A 27,788-nucleotide genomic window follows, 5' to 3' on the forward strand; every position below is an offset into this window, starting at 1 on the left:
GGCATGGATGCGGTAGACCAGGCGGCCAGGACCTTTTCCGCGGTCCACTACTTGGCGAATGGCACGCTCCCTTTTGGGCTTAAGGGAGGCAATTTTTACTAAATCCCTCGCCACACAGTCCTTGTCCCTACGTACTTGCGAGGCTTCCGCTGGGAAGCGAGCAATGGACAATGTCTCTTTCCTCAAAGTCTCTGTTTCACCTGGCAGGGGGTAAAGGGTAGATACCTTACCACTGTGGTGATTCACGGTAGCCAACAGGTCCTCGGGGACGCTGTCAGTTCCCACCTCGGCTGTATCGGGACCTGTCCCCGGCACTTCTGGGACAGTCCACTTACTGGCTTGAAACTCGGGAGCGTTGGATCCCGGTCCTGGGACCATTTGAGTCGGAGCGCACGGGCTCACACTCGGTTCAGGAGCCGTAACTCTGACCTTTTTCACGGCCACCTCCATCGGAGCCTGTGGGGGGCAAGGGGGTTCCTTACCACTCTGCTGGCTTGCAATGGTTTTCTCTTCTTGTGGAACACTGTCAGGTATCTGCGGTGCTTCACCTGACACCACGACAGAGCTGACTGTTCTCTTCAACTGAACGGTAGGTGGTAGATACTGGTCCACTCGCATGGCGGAACAGCTTTCTTCTAGGGGGAACACCTCCCCCTGTGATTCCTCTGTCTCACTGCTGGGGTGGTTCGCCGGTAGGCGCATCGCCACCGATGGTTCGTCCTTTTCCGTAGCTGGCTGGGCCTCAGTTCTTCCCGCTTGGTTGCAACGGGGGACTAGGGCAGCCTTGTCTGTCAGCTCCTCCACCTCCGTGGTTGAGGTAGAGCAAGTAACAGCATCTTCATCTCTGTGTTCTGCCATCTGAGATTCCTGCTTGGGATCTGGGACTGTAGACTGCAGCAGCACAGGCTTTAGAAACTGTGCTCCGCAACAAGCACACTTGGGACCCCAGGTCGGTTTGCCACCTGGGAAGTCACACTGGTCACAAACACATCTTATGCACCCATCATCCTCCACCACTGCCACCCGCCATTCTATTGGTAGCCTAAAGGGGTTAAAGTCCATACCACCAGATAGATTCAAATCCTTTTGTAGGCACGGGCACAGAAGAAAGGGTATTTTTCCTCCTTTTGTCCGCCATGCCCCATACAACTGCGGGTGTGTTTCTCTACAATCTGTACTGTCTTTAGTGGGAACAGCGGTTGCTGATCGCTGTTCACTGAGCTTGCTCCCCCTGGTGGACTGTAGCAGCACGGGTTGCAGGGTCGGCGCCCTGCAGCAGACACATAAGCGTCCCCAGGCCAATTTACAACATGGGCAGTCACCCTGGTTACAGAAACATTCCAGGCACCCATCCTCGTTCGCGTCGTCCAACCGCCCCTTTATCAGGCACGTCAAAACATCAAAGTTCATACTACCCAACGGACTCAACGCTTCTGTCATACACGGGCACACCAAAAAGGATACGCACCCGGCTTTAGTCGGCCAGAGTCCATATAACGGTGAGCAATTTTCTTTGCCCCCAGTACTTTCTTTGATGGAGACAGCAGTTAGGGGTGAAGGCTTACAGTACTTGCTCCCCCTGGTGGAATCTGAAGGAGGGGCTCGCTCTATCACTGAGTCACTCACATTGCGGGGGCGGAGCTTAGGGTTTCCCGCCAAACCCGGCCAGTTTGCAACATTTTCCCGCGCGGGCGGGAAATCAGCACGTGACTTCTTCATGGCGAACAAAAATAGCACAATTTAGAAAAAAATATACCGGGCACCCCAGGTCATTATCTCAGCAGCGCCTCCAAATGTAACGGGTATTCCCCCCCCCAATCGCAGATTACACTGTGGGAGCGGAGAAACATACGGTGTTACCATAGGTGTGGTGCATTACCTGTTGGCTCGCAGGAGGGCTGAGCTTCCGCCACGGGGAACCTGGGGCAATTATACTAGGGGTAACCACTTACTCAATTCAGCGCCTCCACCTGCGATGGCTCCCACCAGAGGGGGAGTAGTTCCTCGCAGGACAATCAATAATACCATACACAGTGCTTTATATAACTAAGGACTTTACTAACGAATAATAATGATAACCTGTGTCTCTCTCACGGTGAGACACCAACAGTGACGTCTCGCAGGACGATTCCCAAACACTAGGTGATCCCACCCAGTGTCCCAAGAACCCCACCCAATGTCCCGTACTCCTACAGAGATAGTCAATGGGTGACTGCGCAGTCACTAAGAACCTCTAGGCCTGTTGGTGCACATGTGATGGTATAATACCTGCCGAGCACTCCGGTGCTCGGGTCAGCAACAAACTTCTCAAAGGGTCAGACGTGTGATGAATCCGTCTGATCCAACCGAACTCCTTGCACGTGCGGACCGCTTCACAGGAACCGCAGCGTCTGCTGTGTCCCTGTCTAATCTAAATGGTACTAACGTGACAGGAACCCTAACCTAGGGCCTGTCCCTGTAGTACAGCAACCTGTAGTGGCTTGGGGAACTCCTAGGGCCTGCAGGGGTAATGACCTGTCCCACTCCCCCAACTACCCAAGTCCCTTCGGTAAGTGATCTGGAATGGACTAGAGTACTCTTCCATGCAGTACTTGGGCGTCTACCTACTGTTGGCTAGCCTAGTGCAGATCCTCTCCAGAATTCCTGCTCTCAGTTACCAGTTTATCCCTTCAGGCATCCTACCCCTAGCGCTACCTCAAGGTGACTAGAACAGCTATAGCCCTTCTCCAGACCCACTACTCTCTGACTAGTCCCAGCGCCTACAGCAGCAAGCTGTAGCTCACTGGAGGTTGGCAGTCAACGTGCTGCGCAACAAGGTGCCTGCCTGTCAGACCTCACGGCACTGACAGCCGTGACTCTGACAATGCAGCACTACACTAAGGGCAGCGTCCCTATCTTGGGCCTCCCTCAGCAATTACCCACTAACCTAGTGGGGAGTTGGGGCCTACCTGGGGTGTAGGTACCTATATGGGGCAGAAGCTGCACTCGCTCCCCGCACCCTACTTCCCTACAGCACCCTGACTCCAACTCTCTGTAACCTTCCTTTCCCAGCTCCCACTAATGTAAGTGGCAGGGTCCCTAACCCGAGGGCTGCCCCTGGCAACACTCACCTTACTGGGGAGCTGAGCTATCTCGAGCCCTGGGGGTGCTGGCCTAGTACAGGGAGTCCCTGACTCCTGTACCCTACCTCCTTCCCTGGGCTGCTCCGGTCTCTGACTGATCTAACGGGCTGCAAGCCCGCCAAATGTATCTCTTTTCCCAGGGGTCTCCTAAGCCCTATTGGCTCCCTGGTGTCACATGGGGCTCGCAAAGGCTCTGGGGATATGTAGTCCCAGCTCAGAGCCTTCCCTGGTAGGCTAGGGGTTCGCGGGCTTTTCCCTACCTTCACTGCGCTTGCGCAAGCTTTCCCGGGCTGCCTCGACCTTCCCTCAGCTCTCCCTGCTCTCGCGCTAGCTATCCCTGTCTCGGGGGCTGTCCCTGCGCCTACGCATCCCTGCGCATGCGCAACAGTATCCTCAATGGCGGCGCCCTGCTTGGCCGGCCGCCGGGACCTTAGAGACGCGATCGCGGCCTTAGCAACCGCCCGATCGCGTCCCCGGCAACCGGCCGCAGGCAGGAGAAGCCGCGCTGCTCCCTGCTCCAGCCCCCACCCTTGGAAGCAGCCGTCGGGTCTGTCGGCACCCGCGACCGAGCTGCTCAAGGGGAGGGGGGTCTCCAGGAGCCACGGGAGCTCCAGGCTACATATGTATGTATATATGTATGTATGTGTATGTATGTATGTATGTATGTATGTATGTATGTATGTGTATGTATGTATGTATGTATGTGTATGTGTATGTATGTATGTATGTATGTATGTATGTATGTATGTATGTATATATATATATAGGACCGGTGTTAGAAATACTGGCAAAATGTTGAAATACAGTCATTTTCAAGTCTTTAAATGTATCTAAAAATTGCCTTACAATAAACTCGGGACCCTTCTAATGCTATTTGTTTTTTGTTTACCTTTGGAGAGGGGTGCAGCAGGTAATGGATCGGAGAGGGAATTTGAGAAGTATACGTGTGTATGGCATATCCCCAAAAACTCGGCACCAAATGAAGGACGCACTTTCAAATCTTCGTTGTTTTTATTGACAAAAAAGTGGCCCTATTTTTCTAAAAACGTCATAAGATCAGGATGAGCCAATACTCTGATCCGTTCCCTGATCTCCCAGCATTTATCGTTCCTCTAATGATGTTTTTATGAATGCACTGGCACTTTGTTGATCATAATAATAATAAAAAAAATTAAAAGCCGATGTTAACTCTTTAAGTGCCAGAGGGGTCGCGGGGGGCTTTTGGCCCTCCGAACACGTGGCCACTCCGTCATGGGGCCTCCTGAGTGACAGACCCCATGACGGAGTAGCTACGTCCTGTGGCATTCACAGGGTTAAAGTACCTCTTTCATTTGGATGCCGTTGTGATACTGGGCCACATTTCGGGAGAAACCCTTTGAGCTCCCATCGCCCATCTATCCTCTCATACATGTGTCTCTTTGTATATGTCACTGTATACATCAGCATGTATAAAAGTATCAGTGAGTTTGTGCAGTGGTCAAAGAGCATCAGGTGTTGGCATTAGGGGACTAGGGCACCGTTAACCACTTTGCTGCCAAGCTTGGGAATTAAACCCCCCCCCCCAAGGTATTTGTTTTTTCTTCACGCAGCTCACAAAAAGGGTCATGGCTTATCCCATTAACAGACCCGTCAACTCTGACTGATTTTCTGCCAGACTCGCTGATCTGGAGTCAGTCTCATTGATTTTTAGCATCAGCATCTCATTGACTTCCATGGACTCTCACTCATATAAATCTGCATTTTCCCATTAGAATTACATATTCTTCTTTTTTGAAAGGGAGGGGGGAGGGGGGGGGGTGATGCAGCACCCCAAAATATCAATGATTTCAGTCGTTGTAAATTGGCACCTCTGCATTAACCCCATTCACTGCTGAAAGGCTAATTAATTGCTGTCCCTTCTGTCAGAGAAGGGGTTAAAACTTAACTCACTTGAAGGCGCAATTGATTACTTTTTTTTTAATTCTTTTTTTAACATAGGATCAAAGCAGGGGGGTCTCTCCGGAGTTGAACCAAATTAATTTCAGTTCCGGGGACCCCCTGCTTCCCGAGATACAGACATCCAAAATGGGGTGCCGGTATCTCACCAAAGTTTAACGCTCCCACGTCACGCGGGCCAATAGGAAAGCCCATTGACTGGAGATGTTGCCAGGGCAACCAGGTGTGTGACAGACTGGACGGACAAAAGGCAACATAATGTATCCATTCCATCTGCACTGGGAGTGAAACTGCAAGGAAAGTAACATCCAAGTACAGCTAGCAGGCAGAACTGCCAAGGGAAGGGGGGGGGGGGGGTGAAACAGAGAAGGCAGAAATGGCTATTTCTGTACCATGACAATCTCAGTGCAACAAGATCGCTATACCACAGTAGGGTGTGTGATAACTGATAACAGCACCACTGGAGCAGGGTGTTGGCGTGGTCAGCGCGTGTGCGTATCGGTCAGTGCGGACAGCCAGCACCCAAGGGTGAGCAAAAGAGGCGACGGCCTCAGGTGGCATTTTCTTCTAGAATAATAACAGGAACGAAAGGAGGGGACCGAAAAATGTCGGGCTAAGGCCGTGCCATCAGTGCTTCTGTAAGCGCCAGCATCTCCTCCTATCACATGGCGTCGCCACGTAGCAGCAAGGGATGGCGGCTGGACAAGGTAAGACTCTTTGCTCTCTCATGGGGGGGGGCTCTCTGCGCTCGCCTCAGGCTCCACGGTCAGCACCCAGGAAATCCCAGCGTTCAGCGAGCCGCTTTCCAGGCATCCCACGAAGCGAACCCCCTCCTACAAAATCGCCCACTTCTCTCGAGTGGCTGCGTGGCGTTCGGCTTTAATAACAATGCGAGAGCTTTTCAATTACCCAGGAGAGTTTTGCATGCTCATGAAAAAAAAAAAAAAAAAATCCATTATACTTGGGGGGAGAGGGGGGGCTGGGGAACTTTTAATAATTAAGTTGAACTAAAATGCTTTCAGAGAGAATTAATGTTTTCAATCATTTACAATACATGCTAGAAGTTCTGACATCTTAAAGCAGCCGTAGTACTGCTCCCTGCTCCCGGCTGAATCTTATCGTACTCCTGATGGAACGTTGCATTCTGTAGTGGTCATCAACTATCTTTGTTTTATTCAAAATAATTCTTAAGAAATGAGTAGGCATCTAAACTCTTAGGCTGCGGCCCCACTGCCTGCGCTGCACGCGCGTCTGCGAGGCAGGCGGCGCGTGCAACCGAGTCCCCCCGTCTGCCGTGAGCGGCAGGGGGAAAGACGGGGGCGTAATGGGGGATCGGCCATGACGTCACCCGGCAGGTTCGTCCTCATTGGCTGAACCGACGGGGGGTCGTGGCCTAGCGCTCCGTCGCGACTCCTGATCTCAATTTTCTTGAGAGCAGGAGTTTCTGTCGGCGCAGCGGCCCCCCCTCGCAGCGGGCCCGGCCCCGGCCCCATTGTGGGGCGGCTCTTGTCCCTGCAGCGTCCGCCACAGCGGGCGCTGCAGAATCCAGCGGGGACCTGGCCTTAATCCTTTTGTTGTCAGATTGGCCAACAACTATTGTGGTAGCTAGATGCAATCCCAATTAGGTGGCCAGTTTACATTTCTTAGGGGGTCTCTGAATGTGGAAGGGGTTGTCCCCTTATCGCCCATCCTGTCCTTATCAGAGTCAATAAAGATAAGGGGAGGTGGGGGGGGGGGCTCTGCTTGTACAAGAACTTGCTGATTACAGTGACATCACACAGTGACATCACGCAGAAGGGAGCAGTCAGAGGACATCAAACACCTCCCAAGTCTCACTTGAAAAAATGAATTATTAATACTTATAGGTGTCAGATTTGGGTAAAAAAGTATTACCCAGATGAGAGCCCTTAAACATGTCACTGGAATTAGTGATTGCCCCTTTAAGATCGATATCTAGTCTTATCAGTGCTTTTCCACAAGACTCCTTCTCACCTTATCTTTGTTGATTCTCTGGTAAGGATGGGGGTGGGGGTCGCAGAAAACAGCTGATTTACAAACACAGCCTTATTCAGGGGCCCAAAATAAATGCAACTTGTCATTAACTCTGAGTGCCGGGGGGGGGGGGGGGGGGGGGGCACAGTCGACCCGATGCATCGCCATCACGTGGCAAGCAACACAACCGATAAAGGCGAACGGAAGAGACCTCCTCTTCCGGCAAAATGGTGGTCAGCGCTCCACAGGGGCTGCGTCACGCAAAGGTTTAAAGCAACGCGTGGGATTACACCTTTAACGGCATAAGGATCACTAGGGAGCCAGCCATTTGACATTCAGGGTATCCCAAGGTTTAATGCCATAGACCAGGGGTGGCCAACTCCAGTCCTCAAGGGCCACCAACAGGTCAGGTTTTTTTAAAGGATATCCCTGCTTCAGCACAGGTGGCTCAGTCAACGACCGCCATAGACTGGAACCCCCGATGTGACACCCAGCGCCATTACCCCGTGATCTCATGCAAGTCACTTTTCAATCTATGGCGCCAGAGATTGCAAGCTCCTCGGGTTCAGCCGTTGTACCTGTATAGCGCAGATGTGCAAACCTGAGGACTGAAATTCAAGAGATTTGGGAGCACCGGACCCCAAACAAAATGTCATTTATATTAATGACACTCCGTCAAAGTCAATGGAACCCGAAATGCTAAAAGAATCAATTAGACCGGGGTGCGCAGCGGCAGTCCTCAAGCCCCCCCCCCTCCCTCAACAGGTCAGGTTTTCAGGATATCCCTGCCTCAGCACAGGTGGCTCAATTATTCCCTGCTTCAGCACAGGTGGCTCAATCAGAGGCTCAGTCTTTGACTGAGCCTCTGATTGAGCCACCTGTGCTGAAGCTGGGATATCCTGAAAACCTGACCTGTTGGGGGGAGGGCTTGACTGGAGTTGAGCCCCCCCTGAATTAGACGGACTCCCAAATCAGTGAGAATGGCAGAAAACCAGTGAGAGATGCCATGTCCCCAAACAGCACTGAGGCAGAACAGAACGATGAGACTGGCTGGAGAAGCACTGCGGGGGGCGCTGCATAAAAACACAAAAAAAAATGCATTTATCTGTTGAATTTTGGTAAAGGAAACTAGAAATGGCCACCCTGCCAGGCAGCGTCGCACAGAGAGAGCGGTCACGCTGTCATTTAGTTACTCATCTTCCAGAAATGATTCTCTTCTTCGCTCCGACTAATAACAGGACTGCCAGGGTCTTCCCAGCCACCCCCCTTCTCCGTAATAGCGTGGGGCAGAAGGAAAAGCTCCCTGGTAACTCCTTCACTTCCAGCGGGGCCTGCAACGCATTGGATGCGCCCAGCCTCCATTACTGGGGTGGCCAACTCCCGTCCTCTAGAGCCATCAACAGGTCAGGCTTTCAGGATAGCCCTGCTTCAGCACAGGTGGCTCAATCAATGGCTCAGTGAAAGTCTGCACCCCCTGTGCTGAAGCAGGGATATCCTGAAAACCTGTCCTGTTGGTGGCCCTGGAGGACTGGAGTTGGCCACTCTTGCGTCTATTATGTAAAAGGTTACAGCTGGCAAACAGCGGTCCAAAAGCCCCAGTATAATACAATGAACGTGGGGTTTTAACATTGTGTTATAGGGCTGTGCTGCTCCATGAAGCCCTTTGACAGTAGAGAGGCCTGCAGTGCACTGGGAATAAAGTATCATTGGCACATCTCTCTTATTAATTAGCGCACTGGCAGGAGGGTTGCCAGCTCTGTTCTGCACTTAGCACGGCTGTCCTGACATTGTAGGCACTGTCTCAGCTCATGCTGGCCAGCACAATGAAATGACCCACATTTGGGTAGAAAAGAAGGTAGATTGCCCTAAAGAGGCTGTCGGAGTAGTCACAGCAGGAAAAAGCGAGCGCCCGCAGTGCGTCATCAGTAATACCGAGTCCCTTATTCTCCAGCGCAGGGGTGAGCAGCTCCAGTCCTCCAGGACCACCAACGGGACAGGTTTTCAGGGTATCTCTGCTTCAGCACAGGTGGCTCAATCAGTGTCCCTGCTACAGCACAGGTGGCTCAATCAGTGGCTCAGTTGACTGAGCCACTGATTGAGCCACCTGTGCTGAAGCAGGGATATCCTGAACACCTTACCTGTTGGTGGCCCTTGAGGACTGGAGTTGCCCACCCCTGCACTAGTTGGACAGTAGGCAACAAAACTGGTGAGAACGCTGCTGGCCAGAGTCTTGAACGTTCCAGTATCAGAGATGATATACCTTGGCAGTCATCCCAGGCTAGAAGTAAAAATCTGGGGTCTCCCTGATTGTTTGGCAGAAATTCACTTACAGATCAAAATTTGTTTCTGGAGACCACAAATTTCTTTAATATGTCACAGATAGGGACAATTCTGAATATCTCCCTGATATAAATCTCTACAGAGCGAGAGGGACTCCGGCACTTTTTTTTAACACAGGGTTGAAGTAGGGGGTCTCCGGACCTGAACCCCATTCATTTCAGCTCCGGGGACCCCCTGCTTCCAGAGATACTTACCTCAGTAGGGGGTGCCGGTAGCTGCTCCAGTCTAAACTAGCTGGGGTTTAAAGTTTAAAGCTCCCTGTGTCACAGGAGCCAATAGGAAGCGGAACACGATGATGTCACGGCTTCCTATTGGCCCGCAGGCAGCGGGAGTTTTAGAAACCGCCACCATAATATGAACCCTGCTCGCTGGACGGAGCGGCTCCCGGCACCCCCTACGGAAGTCTGCATCTCTGTGAAACAGGGGGTCCCCAGAGCCAAAATGGAATAGGGTTCCGCTCCTGAGACGCCCTGCTACAATCCCGTGTTGAAAAATAAATGTAAATAAATGTTAAAAGAAAAGCGTTTGGATTTACGCGCTTTAAAAGGGGGGGCCGTCGGCTTGTGTTTAAACATTTGGGTAATCAGCCGGGCACAGAAACATACGTGTCAATATACAACTGCCATTACCTGGCACTGCAAACAGCCAGCCCCCCTGCTACATTCCCCAACAATGCAAATCTCCATATGTAATGGAAGGAACTTTAATAGACTTTCAAGGGAACAAACAAACAAAGCCGGGGTTGAGCCGCAGAGGAGAGGGGAGAAATAGTGAGGACTCAGAAATGCGTGTTTGCTGTCGATAAGAGGTTTAGATGGTAAAAAAAAAGAAATAAAAAATTGAGCCTTTGTAATGGGAAAAGCCGGTCAACATGTTTATGGTTCGGAGATGGAATGACGGAGAAAAATGGTTCTGAGACTGAAGTCTGGTCAACCTTTGACATAGGTCAAATAGGGTCATGCTTAATATCAAGTCCAATAACTCCTAGCTGGAAAAGAATGTGACCCTATTGTTTTGCTGTTGCAGAGGAGTGTATAGAGTGTATGTAACATGCAAAGCGATGCACATTTCTGTAACATGCAGGGCATGCTGTATTTCTATAGAAGATATAAGATGCATACATCCTTCAATGACAGGCTGGATCATGTAAATATAAATGTATACAAGAATATGTATATATATGTGTATATATATATATATATATATATATATATATAATTTATACTGTATATATATATATATATATACTGTATATATATTATCATCAAAATATCCGCATCGGTCAAAGTATTTGCAAAATAAAGGGTGTTTATTAACCCATAACACATTTGGGGCCCCAAAGTGACCTTCTTCATCGGTACCTAACCCAGTAAGAATCACACATACACAACTTTGGTGCCCTGTGTAGAAGTGATATGAAAAATCGGAGCACTACCAAGAGGTAAATAAAGAATCCAGAGGGGACTCACATATATATGTATCTTTATTGGATCATATAAGACCCCCAATGAGGTCAAATAACGTACAAACGCGTTTTGGCGTATGTTGCGCTTCATCGTCATAACGCGTTGGTGCATTATTTTACCTCTGGATCCTTTTATTTAACTCTTGGTAGTGCTCCGATTTTTCATATCACTTCTATTCTACCAACCTTCCCAGCGGATCTGCCCACTACAGGACCTCCAGCTGGACAAGGAACACCGAAGATTCTAAGCGAGTTCTTTCCTCTTGCTACCATTCTAGATTATGATATGAACCTTCATTGTACAGTGGGGAGATGTTTTATTGTGCCAGTCTCTGATACATGTGTTTAGTCTACGGACGACAGTAGGCACTATTCTTCCCTGTATAGGCACCTTCCCTTTCTTCATTTGTGAGGAGGTACCGAATCCTGATAAGGCTTATTACACCTGTACTGAGCGAGTTATGTCTGAGCACCGGATCCATACTCACATTTGGTGCCCTGTGTGGCCGCTTTTTGCTCATACTTTTGATTACTCCGTTTTACCTGTTAGATACTCAGTACAGAGAGTGCAGCCATCTCTTAGGCATATGTACAGTGGTGTGAAAAAGAATAAACAACAACACATGACATATTACACTGTGTCATGATTTATTTAACAAAAATAAAGCCAAAATGGAGAAGCTATGTGTGAAAAACTAAGTACAGCAGGGCCCCGGGAATACGGCGGGTTCCGTTCCAGGGGCCCGCCGTATAATGAAAATCGCCGGAAAGCGGATCCGGTGATTTTCAGTGATTTTGCATGCACAGAATGGTTTTCGCCGTTCTGCGCATGCGCGGCCTACGGTCTGCGCGCGCAGACTACGGTATGCGCATACGCGCCGGGCGCAACCAAACATTCTGCTCTGATTCAAAGATGGCGGCCCCCTTCTCGGTGCCGCCGGATAAGCGGATCGCTTAAGATGCTAAGTAGCAGACAGGTGCTGCTAATCAAATTCCCTTGATTAATTGATCATCAGCAAGTGTGACCACCTCTATAAAAGCCGAAGTTTGCTTTAGCAGCAATAACTTGAAGTAATCGTTTTCTGTATGACTTTATCAGTCTCTCACATCGTTGTGGAGGAATTCGTTGTGGAGGAATTTTGGCCCACTCTTCTTTACAACGTTGCTTCAGTTCATTGAGGTTTGTGGGCATTTGTTTATGCACAGCTCTCTTAAGGTCCTGCCACAGCATTTCAATCGGGTTGAGGTCTGGACTTTGACTGGGCCATTGCAACACCTTGATTCTTTTCTTTTTCAGCCTTTCTGTTGGAAATTTGCTGGTGTGCTTGGGATCATTGTCCTGTTGCATGACCCAATTTCGGCCAAGCTTTAGCTGTCAGACAGATGGTCTCACATTTGACTCTACAATACTTTGGTATACAGAGGAGTTCATGGTCGACTCAATTACGGCAAGGTTCCCAGGTCCTGTGGCTGCAAAACAAGCCCAAATCATCACCCCTCCACCACCGTGCTTGACAGTTGGCATGAGGTGTTTGTGCTGATATGCTGTGTTTGGTTTTCGCCAAACGTGGCGCTGTGCATTATGGCCAAACATCTCCACTTTGGTCTCGTCTGTCCAAAGGACATTGCTACAGAAGTCTTGTGGTTTGTTCAGATGCAACTTTGCAAACCTAAGCTGTGCTGCCATGTTCTTTTTAGAGAGAAGAGGCTTTCTCCTGGCAACCCTTCCAAACAAACCATACTTGTTCAGTCTTTTTCTAATTGTACTGTCATGAACATGCTAACTGAGGCCTGTAGAGTCTGAGATGTAACTCTTGTTTTTTTTTTTGCAATTTCTCTGAGCATTGCACGATCTGACCTTGGGGTGAATTTGCTGGGACGTCCACTCCTGGGAAGATTGGCAACTGTCTTGAATGTTTTCCACTTTTGAATAATCTTTCTCACTGTAGAATGATGAACTTTAAATTGTTTGGAAATGGCCTTATAACCCTTCCCAGATTGATGGGCAGCAACAATTGCTTCTCTAAGATCATTGCTGATGTCTTTCCTCCTTGGCATTGTGTCAACACACACCTGAATGCTCCAGACCAGCAAACTGCTAAATCTTTGGCTATTATAGAGGTGGTCACACTTGCTGATGATCAATGAATCAAGGGCATTTGATTATCAGCACCTGCCTGCTACTTAGCATCTTAATTCCTATGGAAGCAGTAAGGGTGTACTTAGTTTTTCACACACAGCTTCTCCATTTTGGCTTTATTTTTGTTAAATAAATCATGACACAGTGTAATATGTCATGTGTTGTTGTTCATCTGAGGTTGTATTTACCTAATTTTAAGACCTGCTAAGGAACAAGATGATTGTTATTATGTCCTGATATGTAAAACCATAGAATTCAAAGAGGGTGTACTTTCTTTTTCACACAACTGTATATACCTGTAACAGAGTAATGTATACATGTGTAATGTGCAGAGCAGTGTATATACACTACCTGTAACACACAGAGTAATGTATACATGTGTAATGTGCAGAGAAGTGTATATACAGTACCTGTAACACACAGAGTAATGTATACATGTGTAATGTGCAGAACAGTGTACAGGCATACCCCGGTTTAAGGACACTCACTTTAAGTACACTCGCGAGTAAGTACATATCGCTCAATACGCAAACGGCAGCTCACGCATGCGCCTGTCAGCATGTCCTGAACAGCAATACCGGCTCCCTACCTGTTCTGAAGCTGTGCGCAAGCGGGGAGACTATAGAGCCTGTTACACATGCGTTTATTACATCAGTTATGCACGTATATGATGATTGCAGTACAGTACATGCATCGATAAGTGGGAAAAAGGTAGTGCTTCACTTTAAGTACATTTTCGCTTTACATACATGCTCCGGTCCCATTGCGTACGTTAATGCGGGGTATGCCTGTATATACCTGTAACACAGAGTAATGTATACATGTGTAATGTGCAATAATGGAAAAAAGGGGTTGAATGTCCTCGGGCGCGTCACTCTGCTTGCGGCTCCACAGCGTGTATTATATGCAAGGCAAAAGAGAGAGAGAAGGGCCACAGTGAAAAAAGACAGCTGAAAGTTTTGCACACTTTTTCATCAGGGTGGAGGGAAGGGGGGGGGGTGGTTGCGAGGGGTGAGAAAATAAAGACAAGGGATGGCTATTGTTAATTCAAATTTGTTGACTGGGGACACACTCACATTAAAACTCTCAAAACTTGAATTGGTATTTCTTTCTCTTTTTGTAGTAGGTGTCTTCAACAGATGTCTTCTCTTCTATGTGCAGGTAGATGGGTTGAGGCCGAGGAGATGCCTTCTAAAATCTTCCTTAGTAAAAAAATAAAGGGAAAAAATAGTGCAATACAATTTATTAACGAATAAAAACTTGAGATTTAAAACTTACAAGCGACCGATCAATTCGAGCATAGGAAGGAGATGCCGCCAGGTTCCACACTTAATCCCTTTCTGGGCAGTGATGTCCTGTATCGGCTGGTTCCCACTTGGCAGATGTATGCTGTCTGTGGCTTGGGTTGCAGGTAGCCGCAGTGCGGATGTCCAGAGCCCGTGCACAGGCTATGTCCTCCCCCTCCGGCTGCCTATCTTCCCCGTGCAGACAATTCCAGACTTCTCTGCTCCGCTGTGCATGCGCATGCGCAGACGGCGAGACGCTGGGCCAGGGAAATCAGACCTCCTCACTATGGTGGCTTGTAGAGACCAAAAAACGTCAGACGCGTTTCGCCAATGCTTCCTCAGTGACGTCTGACGTCACTAAGGAAGCATTGGCGAAACGCGTCTGACGTTTTTTGGTCTCTACAAGCCACCATAGTGAGGAGGTCTGATTTCCCTGGCCCAGCGTCTCGCCGTCTGCGCATGCGCATGCACAGCGGAGCAGAGAAGTCTGGAATTGTCTGCACGGGGAAGATAGGCAGCCGGAGGGGGAGGACATAGCCTGTGCACGGGCTCTGGACATCCGCACTGCGGCTACCTGCAACCCAAGCCACAGACAGCATACATCTGCCAAGTGGGAACCAGCCGATACAGGACATCACTGCCCAGAAAGGGATTAAGTGTGGAACCTGGCAGCATCTCCTTCCTATGCTCGAATTGATCGGTCGCTTGTAAGTTTTAAATCTCAAGTTTTTATTCGTTAATAAATTGTATTGCACTATTTTTTCCCTTTATTTTTTACTAAGGAAGATTTTAGAAGGCATCTCCTCGGCCTCAACCCATCTACCGGCACATAGAAGAGAAGACATCTGTTGAAGACACCTACTACAAAAAGAGAAAGAAATACCAATTCAAGTTTTGAGAGTTTTAATGTGAGTGTGTCCCCAGTCAACAAATTTGAATTAACAATAGCCATCCCTTGTCTTTATTTTCTCACCCCTCGCAACCACCCCCCCCCCTTCCCTCCACCCTGATGAAAAAGTGTGCAAAACTTTCAGCTGTCTTTTTTCACTGTGGCCCTTCTCTCTCTCTTTTGCCTTGCATATAATACACGCTGTGGAGCCGCAAGCAGAGTGACGCGCCCGAGGACATTCAACCCCTTTTTTCCATTCAAATCCATACAGAGGTTGGTGAATAACCTCTGAAAGACTCAGGCAGCGAAATCACTCTGTGGAAAGGACTGGAACCACAAATTGAACAGTAGGCTAATCCCTTCTTTTTTGGCGCAAATTTTCCCCCCTTTTTTTCCCTAATGTGCAATAATGATTACAATGTAAAAGGGTAATAATACAAAACCTGGAAATTAATTTATCCTCCAAACCCCGATTTAAAAATGAGACTTTTCATTCATATTGTAAACCCTTATTTCAGGCAGAGCAGAGGAAGCCCTCCGCGCCCACTGCAGCCGCTGCTCGGAAATTGGGCTCGGCAAGAAGAGTGCAATTTCAAACAAGACTGAAATCAGTAACTCATCCCTAAAACAGGCTGGAATTTGCTTAATCAGTGGGATGTGTCCAATTACAAGAGGTGGCCAAGGGCACGCTGGCCCTACAAGGACTGGGTGTAAATAACCCCTTCAGTGCCAAAGTGACCTGCAAAGCATTCCCATGGGTGTATAAGAAGGTATCGCTGCCTTGATCATTACATAGCTTTTGTTTTGGGACAAAAGCCTAATTATAGCTAATTATATTTGCACAAAGCCTCTTTATATAAATATTGGTAAAGCAGCCGGCATCAGCTGAGATGTGAATACAGCTCTGATGAACACGGTGCAACGCTGTATAGTGATGATGAGTGTCTCTATAGACTCCCAATCACACCAAGCGTCTTCTACTTACGTACACCCTCTTACAAAAGGAATCTTGTCAAGGTTAGAAATTAACAGGGTTCTGGCAACAACAACAAAACCCCCTATAAATATGACCCCTAGGGTCACCAATAGAAATGTAAGGATTAATTTTCTGGTAAATGTCCGGTCCCTGGGAATGGAACCAGTCCGGTCAAACTCTGCAGGACCCCTCCCCCCACCCCCCGGAGCCACTAAGATAATAAAACACCCAACTCCGTAAAACAATGTGTGTTTGCGAGAAGAATTGGGTTAAATGAACGGTATGTGCGTGTACACACACACACACACACACACACACACACACACACACACACACACACTGGGAGGTGGCCTTTTTTTAGTTTTATAAATGAAAACCTGCAAACTTTCCCAAAAATGAGTTTTTTTGGTTATTCTGACAATTTTTATTGTTTTACGAAAGCTTACAGAAGATGAATCCGTGCCGTATGATTGGGAAGAAGCAAATCATCGCACTCAGACAAGACGATGGATCGACAATAAAAGAGTGTGCACTGATCATAAAGGGAGTTGGGGACTTCTACATGTACAAGAACACAGATAACACAGGGCATAATCCAGCAGAGGGAGAGCGAGAAGAAGAAACCCCCAATGATTTACAGTACCATGGGTCCTTCCAGACGTGGCAAGGGCAATAAAATCCATGACAAATGGGAAAGCTTCCGGAGAAGATGGAATTACAACTGAAAGAAGCAGAGAAAAACCTTGCAAAATGTTTGACATGCTACTTGAAGAACAGGGAAATTCCAGAGCAATGGAGCAATGTCATAGTTATCTTCATCCACAAGAGAGGAGACAGAGAGAACCTCGAGAACTACAGACCAAATCCGTCTACTTCCAACCACTTACAAGCGTTTTACCAAGATGCTTACTAATTGGCTGTAACAGACCCTGGATTTCGCCCAGCCTAGGGAACCATGTGGGATTCCGCACTGGATATAACACAATGGACCAAGTCCAACTCGTACAAGAAGTGATTTCCTGCAGTAATTAATACGATTTACCACTCTGTTTAGGATTCATAGATTACGAAAAAGCATTTGATTCTGTCTACACCTCGGCGGTTTTAAATGCATTAAGAAGACAAAGTGTTGAAGAAGTGCACGTTGATATTATAAGGGACATTGACGAAAATGCCACATCAACCATTTTCATTACATGACGATACAAGCAAGATAACGATCAGCAAGGGAGAGAGACACAGTGTCACCAAAGCTTCTCACAGCAACACTTGAATTGTTCTAGACATTGAATTGGGAGAATGAAAAAAAAAAAAGAACTCGAAATGAACAGTGAATACTTGAGACAGCTACGATTTTCGGATGACATTGTTATTTTTGGCACAAGTAATTAAAGAATTAAATTATAATGCCGCAGGACAAAGATGGTACTTGACTAGATTCAAAGGAAAATTAGAAGACCAAGACGACAAACAAAAGTAACACAAGAGGAAGAAATCATACAATGTGTTGGGGTATCGTGGAGAAGAGAGGCTGTAACCGCAGTACCGGGGAGATCATTGGGGAGGCTGTAACCACAGTACCGGGGAGATCATTGGGGAGGCTGTAACCGCAGTACCGGGGAGATCATTGGGGAGGCTGTAACCACTGTACCGGGGAGATCATTGGGGAGGCTGTAACCGCAACACCGGGGAGATCATTGGGGAGGCTGTAACCGCAGTACCGGGGAGATCATTGGGGAGGCTGTAACCGCAGTACCGGGGAGATCATTGGGGAGGCTTCATCCAGCAGCTGGGAGACAAGAGATGAAGATAATGATGATGACACAAACGCACACGATGGGGGATCATTTTTTTTATTTATTTTTTAAGCAAACATTTGAGTTTGCAGATGAAAAAAAAAAACCTGCAAACCTTTTAACAAAAACAGTACAAAAAAAAATCGCTTTTTTTTTTAACAGTTTGTTTATTTTGAGGTTTTTTTTCCTTTTTAAATAATAAAAAAACAATAAATCCAAAACCCATCCCATTCCAGCACAACCATAACACTTTTTTTTATTGGAACCAAAAACGCCAGTGAAAGTGCCCACCCTTAAATATGACGTTTTTCTTTATAATGTAACCTATCTAGTTTATTTGAAGGTCACATGCACGGCTTCAGCTTCTCCTTTCCTATTCCGACCTGTCAGTATTACTAGCTCTTCATGCTAATACAGGCTATAGAAATATTGCTGTAAGGTTTACATCAGGGGTATATATATATATCTTTATTTATATAACGCCATTTATGTACATAGTGCTTCACAGCAGTAATACACAGGACGTAATTATATAACACAGGCATAAACACTTCAGAGATGACAGCAACAAAAGGAAATGGGGTCCCTGCTCCGAAGAGCTTACAATCTAAGTGGTAAGTGAAGAGAACTTAGAGACAGTAGGAGGGTGTTCTGCTAAGTGTGTCTGCAAGGGCACAAGGTCGATGTATGAGGTGTATAGTATCAGTCAGAGGAGCTACCCATATGCTCCCTTAAGCAGGTGTGTCTTAGGCCTTGGCCATGTTTGGCGCTTGCTCGCTCTCGCTTGCTGCCGCTCACTCTACCAGGAGCTTTTTGCTGTCCTTACAGAGGAGACAGCAAGCGCTTGGGAGGCGGGTATCACTGTGTGTGTCACTTGGTAGCTGTCAGTGTGTGTGTGTCACTGGGGAACGTGTGTGTGTGTGTGTGTGTGTTCGTGTCTGTGTGTGTGTGTGTGTGTGTTCGTGTCTGTGTGTGTGTGTCTGTGTGTGTGTGTGTGTGTGTGTGTGTGTGTGTGTGTGTGTGTGTGTGTGTGTGTGTGTGTATTATATAATATTTTAAAAATTAAAAAAAGACGTGAGAATAAATTATTTATTAACATTGTGCAACTTTGATAAATATATTCACGCACGCACACACGCATACACACACACAAAGGCACACACACACACAAAGGCACACACACACACACATGCATACACACACACATGCATGCATACACATACACACACACATGCATACACATACACACACACATGCATACACACACACGCATACACACACACACACATTCCTGCATACACACACATGCATACACATACATGCATACACACACACACACATGCATACACACACACACACATGCACACACACACACACACACACACACATACATACACACACACACACACACACACACAATGCACAAACACACACATACACACACACACACACACACACACAGGAGACATGGATCGGGGCAGAAGGGGGGCAGGGATCGGGCAGAAGGGGGACAGACCGTCAGGGGGCGGGCCGGGGGCGGGCGCGTCACTGGCCGGGGGCGGGCCAGTGACGTCACGGAGCTTGTACGCCCTCATTGCTCACGTGACCGACCTGTCTCGTCGGCAAGCAGGGGAATTTTAAATTCCCCTAAGACCTGCGCTTCTGCAAGCGCTCGGAAGCGCAGGTGAGCCCCTACTAAAGCCGCTCTAATTGCGGCTGTAGGGGCTCAGTGCTGAGCGGGAGCGCGCGTCAGCACGCTTCCGCAAGCACGCAGGGAACATGTCCAGGGCCTTAAGGTGGGTCTTAAAGATGGATAGAGAGGGTGCCAGTCGGATATTGAGGGGAAGGGCATTCCAGAGGTGTGGGGCAGTCAGTGCTAGAGGTTTAAGGCGGGAGAGGGCTTTAGATACAAAAGGGGCAGAGAGAAGACATCCTTGAGCAGAACGCAAGAGTCGGGATGGTGCACAGAGAGAAATTAGGGCTGAGATGTAAGGAGGGGCAGAAGAGGGTAAAGCCTTAAAAGTGAGGAGAAGAATGGAGTGTGAGATGCGGGATTTGATAGGAATCAAAGAGAGGGATTTCAGCAGGGGAGACAGATCTAGGAGAGAGTAAAGCGATTCTGGCAGCAGCATGTTGAATAGATTGTAGGGGAGACAGGTGAGAGGCAGAAGGCCGGACAGTAGAAGGTTACAATAGTCGAGACGGGAGAGAATGAGGACCTGGGTCAGAGTTTTAGCAGTAGAGCGACAGGGGAACGGGCGTATCTTTGCAATATTGCGGAGGAAAAAAACGACAGGTCTTATCTACATTGTGAGAGAATGTGAGGGAGGGGTGGAAGTGTGACCCCGAGGCAGCGTGCTTGTGATACTGGGTGTATAATAGTGCTGCCAACAGTAATGTAGAAAGAGGGCAGTAGGGTCAGAATGACGGAGCCACCTGTGCTGAAACAGGGATATCCTTAAAACCTGACCTGTTGGTGGCCCTTGAGGACTGGAGTTCGCCAGCCCTAGTTTACACTGTGATAGTGGGATTATAAGTATATTTTATACTGCGATACCAAACTGAATTTTCCTTCAGTTATAGTCCATTCTGTTCAAAAGTAGTGGTACTGGTCTTAAATGCAAGAGACTATAGAAGCAGCACAGTTAATAAATATGTCCCCATGACATATATAAATGAAGATAATCTTGTTTGATAAGAAATGAGCCCTGGTATTCCCGGCTGGAACCCCCGCGTTCACCTCACGCTCTGAGCAATCGCTTCTGTTATTATTATTATTATTATTTTTTCTTTAAATTGCAGTTTCACAAAAGAAAATGTCAGGCAAATCAATCGATACTGATTGAGCACGCAGTGCGGCTTCAGAACCCGGCGGTTCTGTGCAGATTACGCTGATTGTGCGAGCGATTGTGTAAAGTGAAGCTCTGGCTGGGGTGCAGATTTAACGCAGGGTGTTTATTACACGGTGTGTTACACGCAGAGCAATGCACGTCTTTCTTATAGGGAGTGCACCTGGCAGTAATAGCAGGGTCGTGCTTCTCTTTAATGGTAAGTGCTGATCAATCACTTCATTCCCTGCACAGCATCGTCGTGCCTCGCTGGCAGAGGAAGGGGGTGTAACGTGGTACTCTGGGGATGTAAATAACAAAGCCGTGGCACTCTGGGGATGTAAATAACAAAGCCGTGGCACTCTGGGGGTGTAAATAACAAAGCCGTGGCACTCTGGGGGTGTAAATAACAAAGCCGTGGCACTCTGGGGCTGTAAATAACAGACGTGGCACTCTGGGGGTGTAAATTACAAAGCCGTGGCACTCTGGGGGTGTAAATAACAAAGTTGTGGTACTCTGGGGGTGTAAATAACAAAGTTATGGCACTCTGGGGATGTAAATAACAAAGCTGTGGCACTCTGGGGCTGTAAATAACAGATGTGGCACTCTGGGGGTGTAAATTACAAAGTCGTGGCACTCTGGGGGTGTAAATAACAAAGTCGTGGTACTCTGGGGGTGTAAATAACAAAGTCGTGGTACTCTGGGGATGTAAATGACAAAGTTGTGGTACTCTGGGGGTGTAAATTACAAAGTCGTGGTACTCTGGGGGTGTAAATAACAAAGTCGTGGTACTCTGGGGGTGTAAATTACAAAGTCGTGGTACTCTGGGGATGTAAATTACAAAGTCGTGGTACTCTGGGGATGTAAATTACAAAGTCGTGGTACTCTGGGGATGTAAATTACAAAGTCGTGGTACTCTGGGGGTGTAAATTACAAAGTCGTGGTACTCTGGGGGTGTAAATAACAAATTTATGGTACTCTGGAGGTGTAAATTACAAAGTCGTGGCACTCTGGGGGTGTAAATAACAAAGTTGTGGCACTCTGGGGGTGTTAATTACAAAGTCGTGGTACTCTGGGGGTGTAAATTACAAAGTCGTGGTACTCTGGGGGTGTAAATTACAAAGTCGTGGTACTCTGGGGGTGTAAATTACAAAGTCGTGGCACTCTGGGGGTGTAAATAACAAAGTCGTGGTACTCTGGGGGTGTAAATTACAAAGTCGTGGCACTCTGGGGGTGTAAATAACAAAGTCGTGGTACTCTGGGGGTGCAAATAACAAAGTCGTGGTACTCTGGGGGTGTAAATTACAAAGTCGTGGTACTCTGGGGATGTAAATTACAAAGTCGTGGTACTCTGGGGGTGTAAATTACAAAGTCGTGGTACTCTGGGGATGTAAATTACAAAGTCGTGGTACTCTGGGGATGTAAATTACAAAGTCGTGGTACTCTGGGGATGTAAATTACAAAGTCGTGGCACTCTGGGGGTGTAAATAACAAAGTCGTGGCACTCTGGGGGTGTTAATAACAAAGTCGTGGCACTCTGGGGGTGTAAATAACAAAGTCGTGGTACTCTGGGGGTGTTAATAACAAAGTCGTGGCACTCTGGGGGTACACTCACAGACTGAACACAACTGGCACTATTTGCCCGATTCAGATTAACCAGCAAATAGTTTGCAAATCTCTCCCCAAAAAAATAGTGATTGGGGGGTGGGAGAGAACGTGAAGGGTGTGGGGGGGGGGGGGGGGAATGTGATGGGGAGGGGGGATGTGATAGGGGGGCTGGGGCAACAAGTGCTGTCAGTCTCCTGAGAAGCAGCTGCTGCTAATGAAGTATTCACGGGGCTCTGAATGCAACTGATTAGAAAACAAAAGGTGACATGAGCCTGGCGTTCTGTAGGAGTACAGCAGGCAGCATTGCCATGGAGTCAGAAGCCACAGACAGATTCGCTGTGGGGGGGGCCCAAGCCATACAAAGGGTCCCCGAAAAGCACTGTGCCCCCTCCGAGTCCTCCCCGATTCAGTGGGAATCATCACTTGTGAGATTATAGTCAATGGATTTCATGGTTTATTATTGACGGATTTTTGGGGGCTATAACATGACGATTCCTGTAAAAATGGAAGCGCAGGAAAAGTGCTTTGCAGGGGGAGAGGAGCGGATACAGATTTATGGCAATGAAAGATTATTTATATAATATATATAAGCAGGGGAGCCTGGTTCAATTCCCGGTGACAGCTCCTTGTGACCTTGGGCAAATCACCTTATCTCCCTGTGCCTCAGGCACCAAAAACATAGATTGTAAGCTCTGCGGGGCAGGGACCTGTGCCTGCAAAATGTCTCTGTAAAGCACCATGTAAAACCAGCAGCGCTATACAAGAACATGCTATTATTATTATTATTGCAGTGGGAGGTTTGAAAGAGATCACTACTACAGCCATCTTTAAAGAATCCATAGAATATATCAATGTACATAGTAATTCTTCAAATATTTCACAATAAACAAATGTGAGCAGGATGAAAAGAGTTATTTTTCAACAGATAAGTGGCATTTGTGCTTTACTGCAGGGGTGCTGAAATCCAGCCCTAAAGACCCCCCCTCCTCTAACAGGCCAGGTTTTAAGGCTATCTCTGCTTCAGCACAGGCAGCTCAATCAGTGGCTCAGTCGAAGACCAAAATCCCTCCCACTTCTCTTTCCAAACATTTCGCCGCTCCAGGAACAGAAACTAAAGTGCTACAAAAATATCTCCGTAGAAAGCTGCCGGTTCCTATTGTCCGGGGACTTCACCGAGAGATTTGCACAATGTGGTAATCACCTGTTACAGTGACATCATTTACATCCTGGGCCTCGTACCGAAGCTGCGGACAGCGAGAGAGAGAGAGAAATCAGATAAATACAGACGCAGGGGCTGTGTGCTGGTTTTATTTGCTGGGAGCTGAGAACGTTGTGTACTTGCATATGCCCGGCAGTATATACTGTGCGATCTAGGACATTTCATGGCAAGTGATCTCGCCGCAGTGTTCCCCCACCGCCGGTCGCTTCGCAGCTAAGGTAAGTCCCTAACCTTAGCCCTTACCCTGAAACCCCCTCTTTTTGACGCCTAATACTAACGCTACCTCCTACCCTAAAAACCTTAACCCCCTACCCAAACTGCTAAAACCCCTAAAGTTATCCCACTACCCTAACCACTAAAACCCCTAAAGTTAACCTCCTACCCTAAAAACGTACCTTATAGTAGAAATGGCCGGCGAGTTTACATCTGCGGCGCCACAAGGCAGACAGGCTTTGGCACAGCTGACGGGCAGCCAATGAGTGTGAGCTGTTTGCTGCCGGTGGCTGATGTTAAAGCTGCTCTATTTCAATCTGAAACTCACCGGCCCTTTATCCCCTGTACCCAATTTTCCAACTCTATCTGTGAAATGTCTGTGAGTTGAATGTGTAACATCTGTTCATTTAATATAACCATGTATTGTTATAACTCTGTGCCCAGGACATACTTGAAAACGAGAGGTAACTCTCACTGTATTACTTCCTGGTAAAACATTTTTATAGATAAACTAGCTGATATACCCGGCGTTGCCCGGAGGCCGTGAGGGGGGGGGGCGTGAAAGGCAGGGGGGGGGCGTGAAAGGCAGGGGGGGGGCGTGAGGTGAAAAGCGAGGGGCGTGAAAGGCGGGGGGGCGTGAAAGGCGGGGGGGGCGTGAAAGGCGGGGGGCGTGAAAGGCGGGGGGGCGTGAAAGGCTGATATACCCGGCATTGCCCGGAGGCCGTGAGGGGGGGGCGTGAAAGGCAGGGGGGGGGGGCGTGAAAGGCAGGGGGGGGGGCGTGAAAGGCAGGGGGGGGGGGCGTGAAAGGCAGGGGGGGGGCGTGAAAGGCAGGGGGGGGCGTGAAAGGCAGGGGGGGCGTGAAAGGCAGGGGGGGCGTGAAGGCAGGGGGAGGGCGTGAAAGGCAGGGGGGGGCGTGAAAGGCAGGGGGGTGCGTGAAAGGCAGGGGGGGGGCGTGAGGTGAAAAGCGAGGGGCGTGAAAGGCGGGGGGGCGTGAAAGGCGGGGGGGCGTGAAAGGCGGGGGGGGGGCGTGAAAGGCGGGGGGGGGCGTGAAAGGCGGGGGGGCGTGAAAGGCTGATATACCCGGCATTGCCCGGAGGCCGTGAGGGGGGGGCGTGAAAGGCAGGGGGGGGGCGTGAAAGGCAGGGGGGGGGCGTGAAAGGCAGGGGGGGGGCGTGAAAGGCAGGGGGGGGGCGTGAAAGGCAGGGGGGGGCGGGTGAAAGGCAGGGGGGGCGTGAAGGCAGGGGGGGGCGTGAAAGGCAGGGGGAGGGCGTGAAAGGCAGGGGGGGGCGTGAAAGGCAGGGGGGGTGGCGTGAAAGGCAGGGGGGGGCGTGAAAGGCAGGGGGGGGGCGTGAAAGGCGGGGGGGGGCGTGAAAGGCGGGGGGGGGCGTGAAAGGCGGGGGGGCGTGAAAGGCGGGGGGGGGCGTGAAAGGCGGGGGGGGCGTGAAAGGCGGGGGGGGGCGTGAAAGGCGGGGGGCGTGAAAGGCGGGGGGGGTGGCGTGAAAGGCGGGGGGGTGGCGTGAAAGGCGGGGGGGGTGGCGTGAAAGGCGTGGGGTGGCGTGAAAGGCGGGGGGGGCGTGAAAGGCAGGGGGTGGGCGTGAAAGGCAGGGGGGGGCGTGAAAGGCAGGGGGGGGCGTGAAAGGCAGGGGGGGGCGTGAAAGGCAGGGGGGGGCGTGAAAGGCAGGGGGGGGCGTGAAAGGCAGGGGGGGCGTGAAAGGCAGGGGGGCGACACACAAACACAGTGTCACACACACAGTGTCACACACACAGTGTCACACACACACACACACACGTCACCTACAGCGACACCTACCTCTACTTCCGGCCGCCGCCATCTTCTCACTCGGCGCCGCGAGGGAAGAAGGGGGTCCTTCCGGGCGCGCCGCCATCTTAGGCGCCGCGAGGGAGGAAGGGGGTCCGCTGCCTGTTCCCCGCGGCGGCCGAGGGAGGAAGGGGGTCCGCTGGCTGTTCCCTGCGGCGCGCGAGGGAGGAAGGGGGTCCGCTGCCTGTTCCCCGCCGCGCGCGAGGGAGGAAGGGGGTCCGCTGCCTGTTCCCCGCGGCGCGCGAGGGAGAAGGGGGTCCGCTGCTGAGCGGAGCGCCGGGAGAGGTGAGCGGAGGGGTCCTTCCGGGCGCGCCGCCATCTTAGGCGCCGCGAGGGAGGGAGGGGGTCCGCTGCCTGTTCCCCGCGGCTGCCGAGGGAGGAAGGGGGTCCGCTGCCTGTTCCCCGCGGCGGCCGAGGGAGGAAGGGGGTCCGCTGGCTGTTCCCCGCGGCGCGCGAGGGAGGAAGGGGGGTCCGCTGCTGAGCGGAGCGCCGGGAGAGGTGAGCGGAGGGAGGGAGACGTGACCGGAGGAAGGGAGAGATGAGCGCCGGGAGGGGACTCGGGAGAGATGAGCGCCGGGAGGGGACTCGGGAGAGATGACCGCCGGGAGGGAGGGAGAGATGAGCGCCAGACCTCTACTGGCGCCGCGAGGGAGGAAGGGGGGGGAGAGAGAGGTGTGTGTGTGTGTCACTGTGTGTGTCACTGTGTGTGTCACTGTGTGTGTCACTGTGTGTGTGTATGTGTAACCTTGTTTCCCCCCTCCTCTGGGAAGTGTGTGTGTGTGTGTGTGTGGTGTGTGTGTGGTGTGTGTGGTGTGTTGTGTGTGTGTGTGTGTGTGTGTGTGTGTGTGTGTGTGTGTGTGTGTGTGTGTGTGTGTGTGTGTGTGGCGAGCCGAGGGGGAAGAGAGTGGCAGTTGGGTGACGTCACACACAGCAATCCGATTGGCCAGAGGCTGAGGACCAATCACATTCACCGCAGATAGCACTAACCTCACTAACCATTCGATTTTATATATTAAGATTTGTGATTTATATGATTACCACCTGTATTACTACTGCGAAGCGCTATGTACATTATTGGCGCTATACAAATAAAGACATACAGTACAATACAAGATCCCAGGTTATCGAACACCATCTGATGCATACAAACAGGAGACCATGAAACTTCTGTAGCAATTGATTGATACATACAGAGTATAAGAACTGGGATATGACCAAAACAGCCAGGGAATATCGCAGCCTTCAGAGCTTATTAAATCCGCTCTGGGGGTTTATTTTTAGCAGTCCGCGGTCTCTCTGCGTGTGTGTGCGCGCATGGGTTTTCACGCGGGCGATTTCTTTTGATTAAGTTCGCATATTGCAATACAGTACACTTTATCCCTTCACCAGCACTCTGCGTATCAAATAAATATAGCTGGGATTTTGCTGGAACTCGATAACGGGGAATGTACAAAGCTGGATGTATATGATGCTTTTTTCTCACACCAACAGACAATAAAATACAGGGAATTGTAACATTGCAAGTGAATCAAATACGGATAAAGCCTGCCACTTTGGCCCAGATGCAGGGAGCTCCGTTGGTCTGGTTAATGTAATGTTATTGACGTTACGTAAATGCTAACGCCTAAGCACCAAGGATAACATTACGATAACCTAGAACAGGGGTGCTCAACTCCAGTCCTCAAAACCTCCCCGACAGGTTAGCTTTTCAGGATATCCCTGCTTCAGCAAAGGTGGCTCAATCAGTCCCAGGTTCAGCACATGTGGCTCAATTAGTGGCTCAGTGATTGAGCCACCTGTGCTGAAGTTGGGACTGATTTGCGCCACCTGTGCTGAAGCAGGGATAAACTGCAAACCTGACCTGTTGGTGGCCCTTGAGAACTGGAGTTGGCCTCCCCGGACCTAGAGTTAACCCCTGAAATAACGTATTGATACTTTTCTCTGGACGTTAGGCTTACTCGTATGCAAATCGATGAAACGCCGTTCATGTTAGCGCAGGAAATAACGTAACAATAAAGAGGTCACGCCAAAAACGTTATTCCAAGCCAGACTATGATTATCCCGACATTATGTCATAGAATTCCCTACAAAGACAAACTCACGTGAGAGTAAAAAGCGACACCCTCATATTATTTTGGTCTGGCCCTTAGCACTTTCTA

At 49.4% G+C, this 27,788-nt stretch overlaps 1 protein-coding gene across 1 annotated transcript in view; it reads right to left on the reverse strand.

Moving 5' to 3' along the window:
* KIRREL1 (kirre like nephrin family adhesion molecule 1) overlaps window positions 1-26,164 on the reverse strand; it is a 164,921-nt gene extending 138,757 nt beyond the window's left edge. The window contains exon 1 of the mRNA XM_075607728.1: window positions 25,621-26,164. Within this exon, the coding sequence (XP_075463843.1) occupies window positions 25,621-25,948 (328 nt within the window). The 5' untranslated portion in view covers window positions 25,949-26,164. The remainder of the gene's footprint in view (window positions 1-25,620) is intronic.
* Between the last annotated feature and the right edge of the window lie 1,624 nt (window positions 26,165-27,788).

The sequence above is a fragment of the Ascaphus truei genome, chromosome 7, assembly GCF_040206685.1.
Source record: "Ascaphus truei isolate aAscTru1 chromosome 7, aAscTru1.hap1, whole genome shotgun sequence".
NCBI lineage: Eukaryota > Metazoa > Chordata > Amphibia > Anura > Ascaphidae > Ascaphus > Ascaphus truei.